Source organism: Aythya marila (assembly GCF_965140915.1).
Source record: "Aythya marila genome assembly, chromosome: 1".
NCBI lineage: Eukaryota > Metazoa > Chordata > Aves > Anseriformes > Anatidae > Aythya > Aythya marila.
The window spans coordinates 46,006,053-46,026,286 of record NC_139042.1 but is presented as its reverse complement, the minus strand read 5'-3'; the positions used below and the strand labels follow the sequence as shown (position 1 = coordinate 46,026,286).

The 20,234-nt window shown below is 40.5% G+C and overlaps 1 protein-coding gene across 7 annotated transcripts in view; it reads left to right on the top strand.

Moving 5' to 3' along the window:
- Positions 1–3,441: 3,441 nt before the first annotated feature.
- The window catches only part of SPRY2 (sprouty RTK signaling antagonist 2), a 42,339-nt gene continuing 25,546 nt past the window's right edge, over positions 3,442–20,234 (top strand). For 2 of the 7 annotated variants that reach the window (XR_014319006.1, XR_014319007.1), the window contains exon 1: positions 3,787–4,628. Coding sequence is in view for 4 of the 7 variants with exons in the window: in XM_082778358.1 (XP_082634484.1) it covers positions 8,495–9,436 (942 nt within the window). In the remaining 3 variants the exon portion in view is untranslated. Of the gene's footprint in view, positions 4,629–6,428; positions 6,649–7,248; positions 7,339–8,443; positions 9,794–20,234 lie in introns of those variants that run through there. The other 5 variants (XM_082778358.1, XM_082778359.1, XM_082778357.1 and 2 more) reach the window with 5 other exon arrangements.

The following is a 20,234-nucleotide window of genomic DNA, read 5'->3' as shown; positions in this document are numbered from 1 at the left end:
TCACTAACAGCGGGAGACCAACTTTCAGTAGATGCAGACCATGCATATTCCAAACCCAAGTAGCATTTATTGTTTTTCACATGTAACAATGTTGTTCCTTGTCACACCAGAATGAGTTCCCAGTAGCATGCGGAATGTATTGCTTTCACTAATTTTCTAGTCTTAAGGAATTCTGGGATGTCTCCTGAGTAAATTACAATGAAAACCACAAAAGCAAAACTAATGGTATTGAATCACAGATATATATATATATATGTTTCTCCATTAAAAAAAAAAAATCCATCCATTCACCGTAAAGACTTCTCTGTTTTTCTGTACACTACATCGAAGTGTCCTGGTCTGCCCTGAGAATCTTAGTGAACTATCAGTAGGCAAAAAGCTTTGCAGCTAATCACAAGCTCCTATAAAAAATTCCGTAACTCTCTTATGTGCATTACCTTTTTTTAAAAAAAAAAAAAAAAGTTACAGACATGAAAGGCAATCAATTAAAGTTTGAAGTTTCTAAGGAAATACAGTGCATTAGAAGCAGCATATAGCCAAACTTAGTCCTTCCAGGATGTGCAGAATCAATATCCTTCTATCAGTACATTAACTCATGAGCTAATGCACAAAAAGTTCTGGCAGTCAGCAGATTCACTTCACATTCATTCCCTTGTTAGAATCAGTTCCCTACTTATGAATTAACTCCCATTTCCTCTACAGAAAGAGGGAATACAAACTGTTGTTGGGTCTTGGGTCATAAAATTAAATAAAATAAAATCTTATGAGACAATTTCAGGATGTTGATGAAAAGTTTCAACTATTTCAGATAGATCTCACATTATAGACCTCTCTCAGCCCAACCCTTCACCTGAAGTCACTGGAATTGCTCCTATTCTAAGAAATCATAAACATATATATGTATATATATACAAACGTGTGTATTTGTGTACACATATATGTACAACAGCTACATTCCTGTGCTGAGAATGTATTCAAGACCTTCCTCTCCAAAAACAAGGTCTGCTTCGGCTAAAAGCAAAAAAATAAAAAAATAAAAAAATAAAAGATCTTGCAGTAGTTAGAGCAAACCACTAGGGGAAACATAGTCACATGCATTAACCCACTATCCATTACAAGAACCGTGAAATGTGAGTGATGTATGTAATCCTGTGAAAGCTGGTCTCAAAAAATCGTCAAATTAAAGGTCTGTGCATTCAGCTTTGAGATCGCAATATGAAAAAAAAAATAAATAATAATATATATATGTATGTATGCTTAATTTTTCATACCTGTACATTGTTGTTGATTATCTGTATGCAAGCTAAGTAGATAATCTGGTGCACAAATCTTTTCAGGTTTGGTGCTTCTCTTTCAAACTAAGCAATGGTAGGATGCTGTATGTTTGCTTTTACTTTTTATGTTCTCTCTCTCTCTCTCTTTTTTTTTTTTTTCCGATGAGATTGATACTTCACCATTTTGCACACTTGACTGGCTCTATGAATACAAACAGCTTCACTGTTTTCATATCCGTCATTAGGACTACTCACTATATTAAGTGTATACACCTGTACTTGAGAACTGGCATTTAAATTGCTGATTGCACCACTGACTGCCCCATTTAAAAAAAAAAAAAAAATGTTATTATGATTTTTTCAGTTTATGTACTCCATTTATATGCTGAGAAATAATCTAACAGACTCATACAAAGAGTTCTTTACATATTTTTGGCTTTACTATGTGGGAGGAAGTGATTTTTCTCTCTTTCCACAGCAAAGTGAAATTAACATCGTGCCTTCTGTCTGCCCAGTGTTTAGTGTTTTAACCTGTGCACATCCCTCACGGATGAACCCCATGGATTTCCTCGAGGAAACAAGAGTCTTGACCATGCAGTGCTCCCCTGAGGATGTGCGGGTCCACCCGCGGCGAATCCACAGACACGCTCTGCAGTGCAGCTCCAAGCAGGGAGCTTCCTCCTGCCCTTCGCTTTGCAAACGATGCCCCCCAACACCTCGTCCCCCAACACCCCCAACTCTGGGGATCCTGATGATCGCCCACCGCAGAGCGTTAAAGGCCTAGGGCTCCCACGGGGGGCTCCGTGTGTCTGTCCCCCTCCTCCTTCCGCGCACCCCTGCGCTCCCTCTGGCGGGGAGCCCTCCCTAAAAGCGATCCCTGAGCTCCTCAGGGCTCCGGCAGAGGGGCTCCATCCGCGTCTCTCCCGGGGCGAGGAGGGTGAGGACGGGAGGGGTGCAGCATCCGAGCCAGGGCGGCAGCATTGTGCCCAGAATATGCTGGTGAAGTCCCCGTGGGAGGACGAATGTGGACCTGTGCTACCCGATGCATCCTCCCGTGAAGTGACTACGAAAAATAACGTGTGGCTGCACAGTGTTACTGTGGATGAATGGATATCGACCTAGAAAATTATGAAAACCTGAAGGCCGTCAGTGTACTATACTGCTCTTTTCTTTTCTTCTTCTTCTATGTTTATTAATAACGACCACCTCATTCAAAAAGTGGTGACTAGCAGGTGTAGAAGAGGAAGTGCCTGCAAATTGCCTCCAGTATTTTAAAAAGGGCTGTTGGTTTTTTTTTGCACCGAGAGTAGCTCATGTAAATAATGCAATGCATTACTGCTCTGCACGCTGTGTATATTTTAAGCAGGGCCACACGTGATACGGGCATATTAGCACTCTGTGCATGCCTACGTGGATACGCTGCTTTGCGCGCTTAAAGATACATGTAGGAGCAAGATGCACGGGCCCAGCGACAGTGGCCCCGCCGGTGACTGAAGCTCGCCCAAAGGGCACCGTGTTAGGGGACACTCAGAAGATGAACAGTCACGTTTGGGAGCTGCTCCCACAGGCGAAAGGGCATTAACTAGAAAACAGCAACCAAGGTTGTTTTTTTTTTCTTCTTTTTTAAAAAAGCAACATAAACAAGTAAAGTAAAAGGAAACAAAGTAAAATGAAATGAAATAAAGTAAAATAAATAAAATAAACAATAATAAATAAAATAAAATAAAGTAAAATAAATAAAATAAACAATAATAAATAAAATAAAATAAAATAAAATAAAATAATAAAAATGAATCCTATCCCCTCCCCCATCGCCCGGGGCACGGAAAGCACCGCGGCTCGCTGTCAGCAGCCTGGCCCGGGCCCCCGCCGCAAACCCTGCGGGGGATTTGCTGCTTTCCCCCCCCCCCGACCACCCCCACTCTTGCGGAGCCCGGGGCCCCGCTCCGCACCCCTGCGTTTTCAGCCGCGGCACAACGCCCCGAGGAATATGCAGCCCTTCTTCCTCCTCCCCGGCTTGGCCAGGGGCTTGTTGCTGAAAAGGAAGGGGTGGTGTTGGGGGGGGGGGGGGGAACAGAAAGTTAAAGTTTTATTCCACTGAGTGAGTGTGTGTGTGTGGGGGGGGGGGGGGGGGGGAACAGGAGTGGGGGAAGGGAAGCACCTGGGAACGGGTCTCCTTGCCCGGGAGAAGTCAGCTCCCCTGGGCCGCCCTGTAAAGCGAGCGCTGCCTGCCTCTGAATAAACACACGCGAGCACAAAAGCAGCCCCGAGCGCCGTGCGAGCGTGCACGGAGCAGCCTCCGGTGGAGCCGGGCGGCGGCGCGGCCGCGGGGCCCCGGGAGCGGGACTGCGGGGCTCCCCAGGCCGGGGCCGGGGCGCTGGTGGCAGCGGCGCTGGTGGCGGAGGCAGCGCTGCCCTTTTGAATGCCTCCCACAGCTCGGAGTGCTGGCAGGGCGCTGGGAGCGCCAGTGAATGTAGCCCCGCAGAGCCAATGAGCTGGGACCGGATGCGATATATCCTCTGGGACAACAACTGCTCTGTTCCTCCTCAGATCCACATGACGCCATTTACTGCTGCTTTTGCAGAGAGATCACCCTACCTCCTCCGGAAAGAAAAAGAGAGAGAGGGGGAGAGCGAGCGAGCAGAAAAACGCCGAGCCCCTACAGCTCAGATCTCAAATCTTCCTCCTCCTCCTCCTCCACCTCCTCCAAACACACAACAACAACCACCACCACAAATCCGCTGCGCTCCCAAAACACCCCCCCGATTGCAAACCACAGCGCTGCCTGCAACACACGCTCGCAGAGGGAGCGAGAAAGCTAGAGGGAGAGAGGGTAGAGGAGCTTGCAGCGAGCAGCCTCTCAGCAGAACGGCTACATTGCACAAGTTGCTTTTTTGGAGGAGCTCAGTGGAAGAAAGCTTTGGGATTTTATTTTAGATCCACTTCATTTTGTTTTCTTTGGCTTTCCCCTTCCTCTCGATCATTTGCAACAACAACAAAAAAGTGACTTGGTATTGGCGATTCGGCCTCCTGTTCATTGACGAAAAAAAGGAAAGTGTATGTGAGAGTGATTTCTTTTTAGAAGCAAAGAAACCCCATCCAGATCCGGAGAGGTGTTTTTATTATTATTATAGTATATACGCGCACACACGTATTTATAATCGATCTGGGGATAGGGACCTAACTTTGCTCTGGACTTTTTACATGGTGATCATTCTTATTCTAATTTGCAAGTTGGACTAAAGCAGAGTTTGGAAAAGAATTTTTTTTTGCTTTAGGGCTGGATTTATTTGCAAACCGCAGGAAGAAGAAAATACAAGAGAGAGAGGGGTTTGGTGCAGCGCCGCGATCACGGTGAGAGCCTTTTCCTTCTTTGCAAAACAAGCTTTTCAGTAACCCCCCCCCCCCCCCCCCCCCCCTTGGTTGCTCCAAGAAAACTCGTGGAAATGTTTGAGGCCGATCCCTTTTCCATTCGCACAGGTTCTCCCTCTCCCCCCTTCCCCTCTCCTTCCTTTCCCAGAGAGGAGCTGGAGGTGGGATTTCGGAGCGGTTTCTCTCGGGGGGGGGAGCTCCGCTGGGGTTTTGCGGGCTGAGCCGCGTTTGCGCCCCGCTGGGGTGCCGCGGGGGGCGGAAAGCTGCGCGGGGGCCGCGGGACTGCGCGGGGGTCGCAGGCAGTGGCAGCGGGGGCTGCAAGGGGAGGCGGGGGGCTGCGACGCGATCTCCCTGCTGCGGGGAGCAGGGCACGGCCGGTCCTGAGCGCCCCAGCCCCGCCGGGCACGCGTGGGCTTCCGACGAGCCCCCGGGGGGTGAAGGGAGGGCGCGGCGGGGGAGGCGAGGGCAGGGGCTGCTTGTGCCCCCCGGCCCGAGGGAGAGCGAGCACCCCGCCTTCCAGTGCGTGATTTACGCCCGTCTTGTCGTGGCGTTGGGAGATCCGTGCAATTCGGAAGTGAGTGCACGCCTGGGATAAATATGTGTATGTGTGTGTGTACATGTATATTTCTCGTGTGATGAAATTAATTCGATCCAGAAGACGGGGAAACTTCTCCCCCCACGTTAAAGTGTGCAGAGTGCATGTGTGGAGGAGTAGGGAAGCTTCTATTATTTTATTTTTTTTTAACCTTTTGGTGGGTTTACTGTGCAGCAGCCCCCATACCAAAAAAAAAAAAAAAAAAAAAAAAAAAAACACAAAACAAAACAACAACAACAAAAAAACCTGCTGGTGTTTTCTGCAAGTTATTTGTGTGTCAGTTTGCCCCACCCCGATGGTAAAGTTCCTTTTGCCCTAATCCATAGTCCGATCACACACTCGGCCCTTAATGGGGGTTTCAAAGCACTTTGAAAGAAGAGGAGGTGGTTGGTGTGTGTGCGGTGGGGATGGGGGTGGGGGTGCCTTGCACAGGCTCCGGACACAAAACAGAAATTCACGGGCAGAGGACTTCTACCCCTTAGGCTCTCCTTCTCCCAGCCAGCGAGACACGGGGTTTTTCCACAGCACGCAAGAAGCCCCTTGTGCTTCGCAGTTCCCCAAACTTGCGAGCACTAAACCCGGCCCCCCACTCGCCCTTTTGAAAATCCCAGCTAGAAAAAGTTAGCAATCATGGCACTTGAGCTCTGCGAGAGTGGACTTTGGCTTTTGGAAGTGGGGAATGGTGTTATCACCCACACGCACACACAAAAAGGCCAGCGCTGCTTCCCTGGGCTTGGTGGATGGAAAGGCGAGAAGTGGTGGGTCAGAGGAGTTTTCAGGCATACGTGTGTTTGCAAATAAACGTGCTGGAGCTTTACATCTTGACCTGTTAGCAGATCTATCAAAGAGAAAGGAAGGCAGACCGCCCGGCTAGGACTGATGTTCAGCTAGAAATGCCTCCTGGGCAGGGGCGGGAGGGGGGAACTGAAGTTCAGACAACTCGCTGAGAATGGGTAAAGCGAGAGGAGCTTTGGACCTGAAGGGATGCTTATGGCGAGGCGAGAGGGGGTAATCTGCCTTTACCCAGCTGTCCTGGGGGTGTTGTCTCAAACCGTCTGCAGGGCGCCGGGCATTACCCGGCAGGGGAAGGCTTCTTTAGCATCTTTCGGGGGAGGGCACGGGGGGGAAGAGTTAAAAGGAAACGTGGGGTTGACTTTCCTGATAAGTCGGCTGCGGCCGCCCCCTCCCACTTCCCAGCCCAGGGGATGTCTCCTCTTTATCTCCAGGTTGTCTGCACTGACGGGGCCGCTGCCTTGCCTGCAGCTTCGGCGGGCGGGGGGCTGCCGCGCCCCACCTGCTGCAGGGAGATGGAGGGAGCAAAGTGCCAGAGCTTCTCCTCCAGCTCCCACCTGTGCGTCTGAGGGGGGCTCTGCCGCCGAGACCGGGGTCGTTTTAAGCGCCTCGCAGGTCAGGGTCAGCTCCGCTTTTGCGCTGGGTTGTCACTGCTGGAGAGCCAGGAGTTTTGCTGGCTAAAGTCTGGGCGGGGGGTAGAGGGTGGAGGGCAGATAGGGTTACCGGTTGCTCTCAAGGATGGGGAACGTATTTTACATTCTTTTTTATCTCGAGACAGTTTTAGATGAGGGAATGCCTACTTAGCCAGTTGGCTGAAGCATTTTATACTTTAAAACTTTACTTTGAAGAAAACAGAAGCAGTGCTTCAAGACAACTTTGCAAGACATTTTATTTTATTTTATTTGGGAGGGGGGCACCATGACACTGCCTGCAAAACCAGGATTTGGCAATATTTAAAGCATTAGGTCACTCTTAAAACTTCAGTTTTTTTTTTTTATTATTATTATTTTTATTTTTGTTTATTTGGAAAGAAAACGTACTTGAGGGTAGGATGCCAGGAGTTAAAACATTAAATGTTTTCCGCTGCTGTTAGAATAAAGACAGTGTTTTGAGATATTCATTGTTAAAGTGTTTGGCTATATTTTATTATACTGTGGTATAGTATTATTGTTGGTAACTGATGTGTACAGAGTAACACTATGGTGCTCTTTCTAGGTATAACTGAAGACATTGTGTGGTCCTTGTAAGAAGTTTGGTTCCTGCTTGGGTTTTAATTGTAAAATATTGTTCTGGATTTTTGTATAGGTAATTGGATTTGGGAACAGCTTTAAAATATGATAAAGGCAAAACAAATACTAACTATTTAGAGGTCAGTGCTTGAAATTTGTGCATATTTTAATGTGGAAGTTAGTTATGTACAAGTTCACATATTCTGGGTCTTTTACTGGCTTTCCATTTAAATTCTTCAGTTTGCATTTCAACTTTGTAGTTAATGATCCTTTAAAGTAATAATTGCAATCAAATAGTCTTCTTGGATGCTAGCTTTGTTTGATTGTATTGTGCATGCCTCTGTCCCACAAGCCACTCTTGGTAATATTCACAATTGGAAATGTAGTCTATGGAATTTTTTACATGTTTAAAAAAAAATAAAACTGGTAGCATTGCTTTTGTAGTATTGATCCTTAAAATAACAATCGTAGTGGATTGTCACAAGTATGACACACACTAAAATATTGGAGAAAGATATTTTTACTTCTGCTGTTGAAGTTTTTGGTAGCACTAACTCATTTAATGTCTAACCTCAAACATTTTATTGCTATTTAGTGTTTTTCTTGGGACCATTGGTATTAAACTAAAATTTCCTATTTACATCATGTAAAGTTTAATGTGTAAAGAGACTAGCCTACTAAAATATTATCCAGTTTTAAACAAAATTGGAGAATTATGTCTGTCATCAGCAGGTCACATTACACTTGCTAAATACTTTCAGGCTCTTTTTTTTTTTTATTATTATTATTATTTAATGTAAAATAAGTTTTTCAGTAGTATCATGTAAAGAGTGACTTCACATAGCTGAAATTTACCAACATTAGAACCCGCAGTCTAACCAGAAGATGGCCTAGGAAGTCTTGGTTATCAGGTGTAATGCCTAGACTTTCTAGAGCCATGAGTTAAAATACATGGACCTAGAACAGAATCTTCTTTAAGCTCTCCTCAAGAGTAGCCTAAACAGGCCAAGTGAGGCATATTCAGCTGACCTGTGCTACACTCCATCCTAGATGTGACTCCTTTTTTAATGGCTGATTCATTGCTTGAATGTGTGCAGTTCTGTGGGATCCTGCAGGCCGGAAAGGCTGCTGGAAAGCATGAGATGTGTTGCAATTAGTGAATCCTCTCTTTGTTGCTCCAGGATTTCAGATGTGTTCTAAGCCTGCTGGAGTGAGCACGCTTCCGGGCACTGATGGAGACAAGAGCTCAGCACGGTAGTGGGTCGCAGGTCTTGCTACAGGCTCGACGTGACAGTGGGAGACCACACGGGGAGCCCGACCTGAGGGATGTCCTGGCACAGCAGGTTCACGTCTTGTCCTTGGACCAGATCAGAGCCATCCGAAACACAAATGAGTACACAGAGGGACCGACAGTGGCTCCACGGCCTGGGGTCAAGTCCACTCCTCGCCTAGCAACCCAACCCAAAAATGAAAGGCCCCATGGCTTGCCTGAACATCGTCATTTTAGCCGGATTCAGCACATGCAAACCCACGTTTCTCCTCGGGCACCTCTGTCCCGCTCCATCAGCACAGTCAGCACAGGTTCACGGAGCAGTACGAGGACAAGTACGAGCAGTAATTCCTCCGAACAAAGACTTCTAGGATCATCTTCAGGGCCTCTGGCTGACGGGATAATCCGAATGCAACCCAAGTCTGAGCTCAAGTCAAGTGAGCTGAAGCCGCTGAGCAAAGAAGACTTGGGAACGCACAGCTACAGGTGCGAGGACTGTGGGAAATGCAAGTGTAAGGAGTGCACTTATCCAAGGACCCTCCCATCATGTTGGATCTGTGACAAGCAGTGTCTTTGCTCAGCCCAGAACGTGGTTGATTACGGGACTTGTGTTTGCTGTGTGAAGGGCCTCTTCTATCACTGCTCTAATGATGATGAGGACAACTGCGCTGACAACCCCTGCTCTTGCAGTCAGTCGCATTGCTGCACTAGATGGTCTGCCATGGGTGTGGTTTCCCTCTTTCTGCCTTGCTTGTGGTGTTACCTGCCAGCCAAGGGTTGCCTTAAATTGTGCCAGGGCTGTTATGACCGGGTAAATAGGCCTGGGTGCCGCTGTAAACACTCAAACACAGTTTGCTGCAAAGTTCCCAGTGTCCCCCCCAGGAACTTTGAAAAGCCAACATAGCATCACTAATCGGAAATAGTCAAGTAATAAGGATTATTTTAACATACATATGCAACCAACTAAGCAACTATGGTCTTGGCACTGTAGTAGAAGGGTTGGGGATACACTTTGCTGTTTGCAGTGACATGCTTTTCTCTTTGTGTGCCATCTTAACTGATATGCTTGCTAGAATCCAGCTAGTGGGATACAGGGAAAGAAAAAAAAAAAAAGGATACAGTACATTGTGACCCACATATTGCATAAGCTAAAGCAACACAGACACTCCTAGGCAACTCTATTGTTTGTGAATAGTACTTGCAAAAATTTGTAAATTAGCAAATGACTCCCTTTTTTCATTGTTTTCTGCCAGAGATAATGTGCTATATTTTTGTATATACAATAATATTTTCAACTGTGAAAAAGTAATTCGTGTCATAAGACATGGCACAGTCACAAAATATTATACTAATATGTTGTACATTCGGAAGAATGTGAATCAATCAGTATGTTTTTAGATTGTATTTTGTCTTACAGAAACCTATTACAAGACTCTGATTTCCCTTTGGACTTCATGTATATTGTACAGTTACAGTAAAATTCAGCCTTTATTTTCTAATTTTTTTCAACATATTGTTTAGTGTAAAGAATATTTATTTGAAGTTTTATTATTTTATAAAAGAAATATTTATTTTAAGAGGCATCTTACAAATGTCACCCCTTTTTATGAGGACGTCATAGTTGCTGCAAATAAGGGGTGAACGATGCATATGTTCACTATAAAATAGAAAATATATTAACGTTTGAAATTAAACTGGGCTACTTGTCATTTTTTCCCCCCCCATTTATTGTTCTGAGTTGGGAAAACCAGTACTTCAAATTGCAAACTTCAAAATAATATAGTCACAGTGACTTTAATCTGATCATCTGGAAAAACAAAATAGAAGTGTACTCCAAGTGTACTTTTATTTGTTTACTGCTTCATCTGAAAATAATGCATGATTTTCACTTCCTTTACACAAATGTCACATATGCTGTTCCTACATCAGAGAAGGAAAATGGAATAGGAAAATGCATTAATTCATTCCAGACTAGGACTAATAGGCACTGAAAGCTTGACCTATTCTATAAGTGATGAGCTTTTGTGCTTATGATAGGAAAAAAGTAATCATCCACAAAAAAAAAAAAAAAAAAAAAAAATTGATATGGTGGGTGCAAAACTTTGCAGGATTATTTGTTAAAAGCAGAAGAATAGACCACAGGGAATGATAGGTCTGAATGTGGTCCAGCCTTATGTCAAACATTTGCTTCACTTGTAATAAGAAAGTTGCTTGATTTGTCATTTGTGGCAGTTACCTTCCACTGAGGTCAAAATCCTTTTCCTGCCAAGTTTCCCACTGGAAGTCTAGAGAATGATTTACCTTTCTTTATTAACAAACTATCATTTCCTGTTCTGAGCATGTCTCTCAAAGTTTAGAGGTCTTAATGTTGAATTTTATTTATACATTTCTTAAGCTGACATTCAAGAAATAGTTGTAAGTATTTTTAAGCTGACGCATAGAAAAATCTCACAGCCTTTTCTGAACTCTCTCCAACAAAAACAAATTATAACTAATAAATTTAGTTATTCACTAAAGGTTGAAAAACAGAGCATCAAGTAAATGTTACATCTTTTTGCCCCTGAATTTTAATCTGTGTTCTGGTGTTTGAAGCAATTTACATTGCAGTATTCAAAAACCTGTGTGTTTGTGTGTATTGGTTATCAGTCATCAAATGAAATTAAAAAGTGCAAGTCCTGACTAGTTTGCAAAACAAAAATAGATGAGACATAGGCCTTGCTCATTCTCTCCCTTTCTTTCCTCCTTACCTCTCTAGTGAAAAGAAAAGAAAAAGAAAGAAAAAAAAAAAAGCTGTTTTTCTTTCCTCTTGCATGAACTGTCTGGATAATTTGGTATACAGAGACAAACAGTATATATTTAGCCTTCTGAGTCTAATTTGCCAGGAAGAAGGTAGCTTACGTTACATGAGTAATTTGTCTATTCCTAAAGTGTGTCAGTATATTGTGTTGGGGTATATATGTGGGATTGTGTTTCATTGCTGATAAACAGGGATTTTTAGTTTATTTTTATTAACAGAAAATTTGTTCTGAAATGTTGAAGGGGTTGGTAACCTTCCTCTGTTCTAATTCAAAAATCAGGTGCTAAAGCTTAAACGGTCCTTGGTTAGACTTGCAATCATGCTGGTTGAAAACAAGCCTGGGAATAATCAACTAGCCCATTCATTGGGGAAATCTTTGACCTTTAGGCTGTATTTTGGAAACCAACACAACACTGATTTTTGTACACAGTGTACCTATTCTTTTCATTGTATTAATGAACTTGACAATACTGAAGATTAGCCCTAACTTTTCAGTGACTTATATTTCACTCAAGGAAGGTAACTTGAAGGAAAGCTGAGGGTGAAACTTTCAAACTGCAGCATGGCTGAGCAGTGTAGCAGTCAAGAAAGGCGCAACTCCAAGTCCTCTTAAAGAAATTATAATACTGCAATTGTTTTGTTTTGCTTTGTATACTAACAAATATTTTAACTACTTAGGTTCTAATGGAAAGGGAAAACCATCTTCCTGTTGATAGTGAAATTTGAAGCTGGTCTTGACATTGAACACTGGTTGTCACATTCCACTTGGTTCTTAGTGAGGATAACTAGTACATTCCTCCTCAGTATAGTAAGCATGCTACCAGCGAATTAGGTTGTATATATGACACTTGGGAATGAAGGTATACACAGGAAGATGGCATTATGCAGTACATTGGTCTAACTAGTGTTCTGGGATTTAGGCTTCTGTTAGTATAAATTAGCATGTGTGCAGTAGACTCTTAAAAGTTGGCTTCTGCATGTTAGTTAACAACCTAATATTACACTTAATTAGATAAGCTTTACTATTCTAAATAAAACCAAAATCTTGCCTCAAATAGATTAGATTGTTTCAGTAAGAATTAAGAGGGCTTTTCAAGTGGATTGAGATAATGTTATTAAAGCATACCTGCTTTGTCCTTTGAGATAGGAAAGTCTAGGTCTATAAAAGGAAAATTTTCCGTACACAGGTTTTGAGGATAACAGTAAAAGCTGTGCCAGATATACACCCTATAGAACTTTGATTTTAAGAGAGCTATTAAGACAGGAGAGAGGGGAAAACCCTTCTTACTGCTCCAATTGTTGTGTTGTTGCTTTAGTGTTTTGATCTGTGAACCTTTTATGAATTCTGATGTCATTGTAATGTTTGCATAAAGTTAGAGACTTGCAGGATTGGACTGACAGTTGGCTATAGTAACAATGGAAACAAATAGCTTATAGCAAATTATTTTTCCGTATGGTGTGAGCTACAAATAAATACATCAAATTTGCTTGTACAGTAACTTAGGAATGTCTCTATTAATATCCTCAAGCAAATTTTTTATTTTGCTCTTTAATGGTTTGAGGCTGATTATAATTTCTTTTTTGAGATAGTGATCATAACAGTAAAAAGAAAAAGAAACTTTGATTCAAGTGGAAAATAAAAAGGTATAGTACTTTAGATGGAAATAAAATGTGTTCTTCAAGGATTTGAGATCATATTCAGGTGAGTATTTACATATTCAAGTGAGTTACCTAATCAGTCTTCAAAAGAAAATTCTTCAAATGAACAGTACAGTAGTTATGTGGTCAGGAAGATTAATTCCATAGTTATGGAATTACTTTTACACTTTCTTACCAAACCATCAGCTTGTCTGAGGTGGAAGTGATTTGACAGTAGCAAGGTACTGATCACTTACTGCACCATGCATGATTTGCTTTTTTTTTTTTTTTTTTTTTAATGCACGACATGAACTGATATAATTTTCACTTTGGAAAATACAAAATTATTAGTTTTTGTGATGAGTGAAATCTTAGGGCTTATTCTTAAATGATAGGGGAGAATAGAATGCATTTCTGCACTGCAGTAGAACATTCAATTATTTTTAGGAATTAATTGTTGAGGAAGAAGGATTTGAACAGTCTGTCTTGTCTCAGATGTTCCTAGATGTGTGCAGGTACAGTGAGTAATAATGATCTCATTTTCTGAGACTAATTTCTCAATCAGACACTGGAGCAAAGACCCAGAAAGAAATTGGCTGAATATGAGAGCATCCTTGATTGAGTAATGTCTGTATGAATAGGAGTTGGATAGACTTCTTACTGAAAATGTCAGCTGTGTATTGGCTCATCTTAAATAAATTAATTGCAGGTTGGGGTCACAGGTAGACTAAATGGTGAAAAAAAACATATCAAATCCTTACTAATGAAAATACTCAATTTGCTTTCTTTTTTATTTTTCCATTTTTTTTTTCATAGAAAAATAAGCAGTACGTTTGTTGTTGTTGTTGTTTTAATTAGAAAACTGGAACTGTGCATAATATGATTTAAAACAGGAAATTTAGAAAAAGAAAAAAAAAAGATATCTCATTGAAATTAAGACTCTTTGACATGAAAACTCTGGGCACATATATAGTATTTCTTTTTTCCAAAAGCATTGTTTCAGTCTGAGGAGACCCTCTATATATTAATCTTATTTCTCTCTTTATATTTCTTCCCTTTGGTCCTGGTCCCTGTCCCTCCACTTGACCCTTCCTCACCTTAATACATAAGGGTTTACTGCCACTTATTGGGACAAAAGGTGAAAGAGGAGGGTGCAACATTCTTATTAGTATACACCCTATAAAGTTGAAGACAAGGTGGAAAAAATGATTTCCACTGTAGCTATCCTGCACTTTAGAGAGATATAAAGTGTTTTTCCATTCATGTGACATTGAAATACACAGTTCCAGAAAACATCCTCTTTTCATTTCTTTAGTATGGCTTTTATTGCTAGAGAATATTTTGTGTGTCTTTAAGTAGTTACCCTGTGTTTTAATTTAGTGTTGTTCTGCTTCAGATGTCAGAAACAGAGGTCTTACTACAATAAAAATATTTGTTATTTACTGTTCCTCTGTCATAGGCATTGTTGAGAAAGCCAATGCAACTACCTACAGGCATAGGTAGAATGGATTTCACTTGATGGGAGTTTGGTAGTTTTCAGCCTTCGGAAAAGGCAGGAGACTGTACTACATACCCGAAGTTTCTTTGCTTCTTCTACAGGATTTTTTTTTGTTGTTGTTCATTTTAACTGAAATCCTGTGTGCTAATTAGAGAAGCTTATGGCTAACGTGTTTAAACTTTTAGAATAAAATGGTTCCCATTTCAGTAGAAGTTGTCAACAATTACAAGATTTTACAATGCAATTTATAGATTATTTATAGATGTTTTAATACCATTGAACTAAAGTTACATTTTAAAACAATCTCACCAAGGGAGAAAATCTGTTTGAAAAATGTAAGAAACTGTATAATCACTGTAGCTCTGCTTTCCTGAAAGCCTACTGCAAAACTGCAAAACCACTCTGTGCACCTGAGATATATTAAAAGAGAAGGCACTTGATGCAAATCAGATGTTGCAGGCAAAATGTATCAGGCTGAATCAGCTTGAACAAGAAAGAAGATGTGTGTGGTGGGTTTTTTTTTTGTTTTGTTTTGTTTTGTTTTTTAATTACCCTCCCTTTTTTATTTTGATTAGGACTAACTCTGAAGCAGTGTATATCCACTGATCATACATAAATTGTGTGGTTGTCAATATGATTACTGTTAAAATAATATCCTGATGACCTTTTATCATATCTCAAAAAAAACTGCAATTGAAAATTTCTAAATGATCATTCAAACTTAACATTGTTGTCTTCAGAAATGAAGTCAAACGTTCGGGCTACAGCAATCTGTGTTTCAGAATTAGTTGTACTTTAAATTAAATGCACTCAATGGTTATATGTAAAACTACTACTTTGAGACAGACATTTCTACTTGAGGTGTAAAAATCAAATTGGACCTTTGTCAGCTTCCAGTGTAGTACAGTTTTTATCAGTTACTGATTTAAGTATTGTTATTTCTTGTCGACATGTAAGACGTGAAAGTTGGCATACACAAACACATGCACAGAGCAAACTAAGTTATTCTTCCTTTTCTCCTGCATAAAATAATGCAAACAGGAGAAAATTTTGAAACTGTTTTTGCTTGCTTTGGGTCATTTTGTTTCACATTTTGTTTAATTATTTTAGAGTGACAATTTAATGGATTGTTGCGGTTATTATTATTAGCTGATTTATTTGACACTATGAAGTGCGTTAAGTAGAGCAGTTAAGGGATGAAGAATGCACTTTGGGTACTCACCTATCTGCAGTGAAGAAAAGTAAAGAGAAGCAGGAGGTTCAGTGTTTTCTTGCAGAATTTGCTGAATGCAGTGTTTGTTATACAAGTAAGTTTACTGTTTTCTACCTATGCTGCTCTGCAGATGGAGACAGAATACTTTGGGAGATTAGGCAGTTGTTTATGGTGTATATGTTTTTATTCTTTATTAACTTTTTGTTGGAGAAGTATCGTTTTCATAGTGTGAAACCCATGCATGAGAATCCCATAATATTGCAGCCACATCCAAAGGTTATGTACCTGCATACTGCCTAATATTCTCACCATGGCTCTTGGAGGGGGGGAGGGGTGTGTTTGTGCTTCCCTCAGACCCTTTTGTCTTAAGTGGAAGACTCTCTAAAGTGCTCTGAAACATATGATAGGGGGATAGGGAATTGGAAGGTTATGGTATAAAAAGTGAAGTCCTTTACATTAGAATTGTGCCTGAACCTTTCTCTCCAGCACACATGCAATCACAGTACAAAGTCTCAAAGTGGGAAACAGTATCCCTGACTACCTCTGTACTAGCAAATCAGACAGTAGGTGTAAATGTTCCTGGACAATGGATGGCTGTTGCCCACACTAGTGAAGCATCAAGACTTGTGTGAACTAAGCACGTGCCAAAAAGTACTCTCCCCAGCGCAGTTCCGGAGTCAAAAAGTTCCAGGGTCATTCCCAAAAATCAGGTTTCCGGCAGCTCCCCTCTTTTAGAGGTTAAGGGAATTGCCTACTATAGACACTGTCCTTTTAGGGCCAGTTGGAACATGGTGCCCAGGAACATTCTTGGGCTTGTCGAATTTATTTGCAGTCCAGGAGGAAAGAGATCCCTCCCACAGATCTTGTTTCAAGCAAACTCACAAAGACAGACTTCATGAATAAGGATGATACAGTCTTACTCCCGAATAATAACTTAATTGCATAGAAGTAACTTTTTTTTTTTTTTTTTTTTTTTTTTTTTTTTTAGAATTTTGCAATTTTGCAAAGATTAGGCTATAGGAGCTCTTATTCCAATGTGGAATAGTTGCCTAAAATTATGTAGGTAAACTCCATTTCAATATTATAGTGAAACTGAATCTGTACTTTTATCTGTTTGATTTGGGCAATGTCATTTTTTCTTTTTACAAATTTATTTTGTACGTAGCTACTGACAGAAGTCAAAAAAAGACTTTCTCGTGGATTTATCTTTCATTAACTTGTAAACTTTCATATGTCACAGCACTTATTTAATTTTTAAGAATAAATTAAGATAGTATATCTTAATTTTGGGTATTAAATACATCTTAAAGCAAACAGTCCTCAAAACAGTTTCCTCCAAGGATAATCACTATAGCCTCATCTTTCCACAAGATATGGAAAGTGTTCATTCTTTTTCCATTTGTCCTCATGCTCCCTTAGCCCCCAGGTTATAGAGTGGGTGGTTTATGGAACCTTGTGATTACTAAGTGATTTTGCAGGCTTTCACAGAGAAAAAACAATGTGTAACGTATTGTGCTTTAGCATGGCAAACAAGAGAATGAATCAGATCCCAATAAAGTATTTTAAATTTATGCAAAATGTTTCTATATGCATGCTGTCTGAGGGATGAGATTGAAGAGAGAAAAACTGTCACAGTTCACCCCCTTAAAATCTCTGCTACAAAAAAAATAAGAAGGTCATGTTATTTTATATTATTATTATTATTATATATTATTATTATTTTATATTATTGTTATTTTATATTATTATTATTAAATTATTAATAATTATATAACAGCAATAACAATAACAATAATAATTTGATAAAATAAACTAAGAAAACTATTATATGGAGGGACATCCTGTTCAATTTATTAAATGTGTCCAGGATGCTGTTTACATTTCACACAGTTTTTATCCAAAGACCTCACTTCAGCTGCAAGATTCGTGGGTGAAATGCCTGGCCTCACTGCAGGCAATGACAAAATTCCCCTTGACCTCCTTGAAACTTTGTATAGACAAGAGGTGAATTCCTGAATATGTACTGATTGAACATACACTTGAATGGGTATCCTGGGAAAATCCCAGCTGCCTAGGGGAATAAATAAAGTTTATAATTGCATGACATACACTTTTGAGTTAAGGAATGGCAACCTTACTTTAGGATTTTTAACCTTCATTCTGATCCTGCTTAACTTACTCTATGACTAAGATAATTTATTCCTATAACTGCTGTAGCAGATATGCAGTTGCTTCCTTTAGGAATTGATCTTTAAGTTTTGTGCTCAGGAAATCTATTCTGGGATTGATTCCATTAATGGTTCTGTAGATTCTCATTAGGCATTTTACTTTACAAACTTGTGTGCAGACTCTTTTCCCTTTTTTTTTCTTTTTTTTTTTTTTCTTTTTTTTTTGTTATTGTTGTTTTGTTTTTATGTACTGAGGTTGCAACAGTTTGACTGAATTCACTTCAGTTCAGCTGTTGCAAGAAAGTTTAGGTAGACCATTAATTTTGTTTAGCTGACAGTTTGGTTAACTGGCATAGGCTCATTCATAGTAAGAGTATCTGCACAGTGTTTTGTGACAGTATTACTAAATCAGCTATAAGCAGTATCTGAAGTTAAATGAGTGAAAGCATGCTTAAAGTAAACTACAGTGAACTACTCTCAGAAGTGTCTATGCGTGCTAGCACTGCTTTGATCTAAGATGCCCATTAAGATGGGCAAAATATTTTCTCAGTTACATTTCTATATTACACATTATATCTCCTGTATATATATGCACATTACAATTATATCTCTTCTAGGGGAAATGACGAATGGAAAGAAGCTACCTCCTATTACCATGCTCACTGCTACTTATACTCTTATTTTAGAGTACAACCTTTTTTTATAGCATTCTCCTCTGTTTTTCATATGAGACCATGAAAAGCACATCCTTCCCCCAACCGTGAGAGAGTACATGTACAGAGTACATCCACTCCGCATTGTGTATCTTGAAGTCTCACAAGTGTGGTATGTTGGTCCAGTAAACAGAACAGCTTTTTTCCACTCTGTACTTTCAGTGAGAAATGAGTGATGAAGATGCTGTTTTTCATATTGCTAATCATAATGTGACAACTTTCAAAGGCCTTGTCAGTTCCCGAACATGCCAATATAAATTTGCACGCAAATGCACAGAAAGGCAGGTTCATAACCCCTTAGGACTTATGAACTGCTTTGGGAGAAAACATTGTCAGCAGGTGAGAGGTAAAAGGGTGGTTGCGTGCACAGATTTGATATGTTATATAAAGCAGGTATGTACATATCACAGTGATGCCAAATCTTTTAAATATGCCTTAAAAACATAGGGACTTTTTAAATGTTGAAAGATTTTTGAACATATGCAAAGAAGCAGGAGAAGCCAGTAGACCACTGTTTTCTTTTTTTTTTGAATAGGCAAGACTGTTTTACCAGTCTCCTTCTATGGCTGCAATTGTGCTACAAATAAAATTATTGTGTTATAAGTAACTTATAGCCTGGTTTTCAGGGAAAAAAAAAAACAAAAACAACAACAACAACAAAAAAAAAACTTGTCTAGATATTTGAAAGCTGTAGGAGCAATGGCTATGAGCACCAGTGGCCAGGAAATAATGAATGTTGGTTTTAATGCTGAATTGCATTTACTGAGAGACTTAGTCACACAATCGCAATACAGGAAGCGAGCAGACACAAAAAATGTCCATTTCTAAATATAGAGACTTAAACCTGAGTTGTCCACATTTGATTCAGGCATATCATGTAGTTAGCATGAAAGATATTCTCCTCCTCCTCCTCCTCCTCCTCCTCCTCCTCCTCCTCCTCCTCCTCCTCCTCCTCCTCCTCCTCCTCCTCCTCCTCCTCCTCCTCCTCCTTCTCCTCCTCCTCCTCCTTCTCCTTCTCCTCCTCCTTCTCCTTCTCCTTCTCCTTCTCCTTCTCCTTCTCCTTCTCCTTCTCCTTCTCCTTCTCCTCCTCCTTCTCCTCCTCCTTCTCCTCCTCCTTCTCCTCCTCCTTTTCCTCCTCCTTCTCCTTCTCCTTCTCCTTCTCCTTCTCCTTCTCCTTCTCCTTCTCCTTCTCCTTCTCCTTCTCCTTCTCCTTCTTTTTTTTTTTTTTTTTTTTTTTTTCCCTGTTGAAGGCTGTCTACAATTTTTGTGGATATGAAAAAACTATTATCTTTGGCACCTATTCCAGAGACCTAAAATAAGGCTTATCAGGGCAATAAAGCACTAAGGACCAAAAAGAAAATGTGGAAAATTTTTGAATCAAGTGAAAAATCAGATGAAAAAATTTTAATATTTTGGTGTCTGCTTCCTTGGTGGAGTGTTTTATAGTGTTTTATTTATTTGTTTATCTACTTATTTATTTGTTTATTTGTTTGTTTATTTATTTAATCCTTCTTTCCTAACCATCCTAGTCTCCTTTTGTTGTTAGGGTCTGCCAGTCTTGTGGGTGTAAGATCACTCCTTTCTGAAAATATACCTCCATAGAAAATTAGGTAACAGTGCTGCAGAAAGTGGTTGCTGCTGGTTTTTTTTTTTTTTTGTTGACTGAAACCCAAAT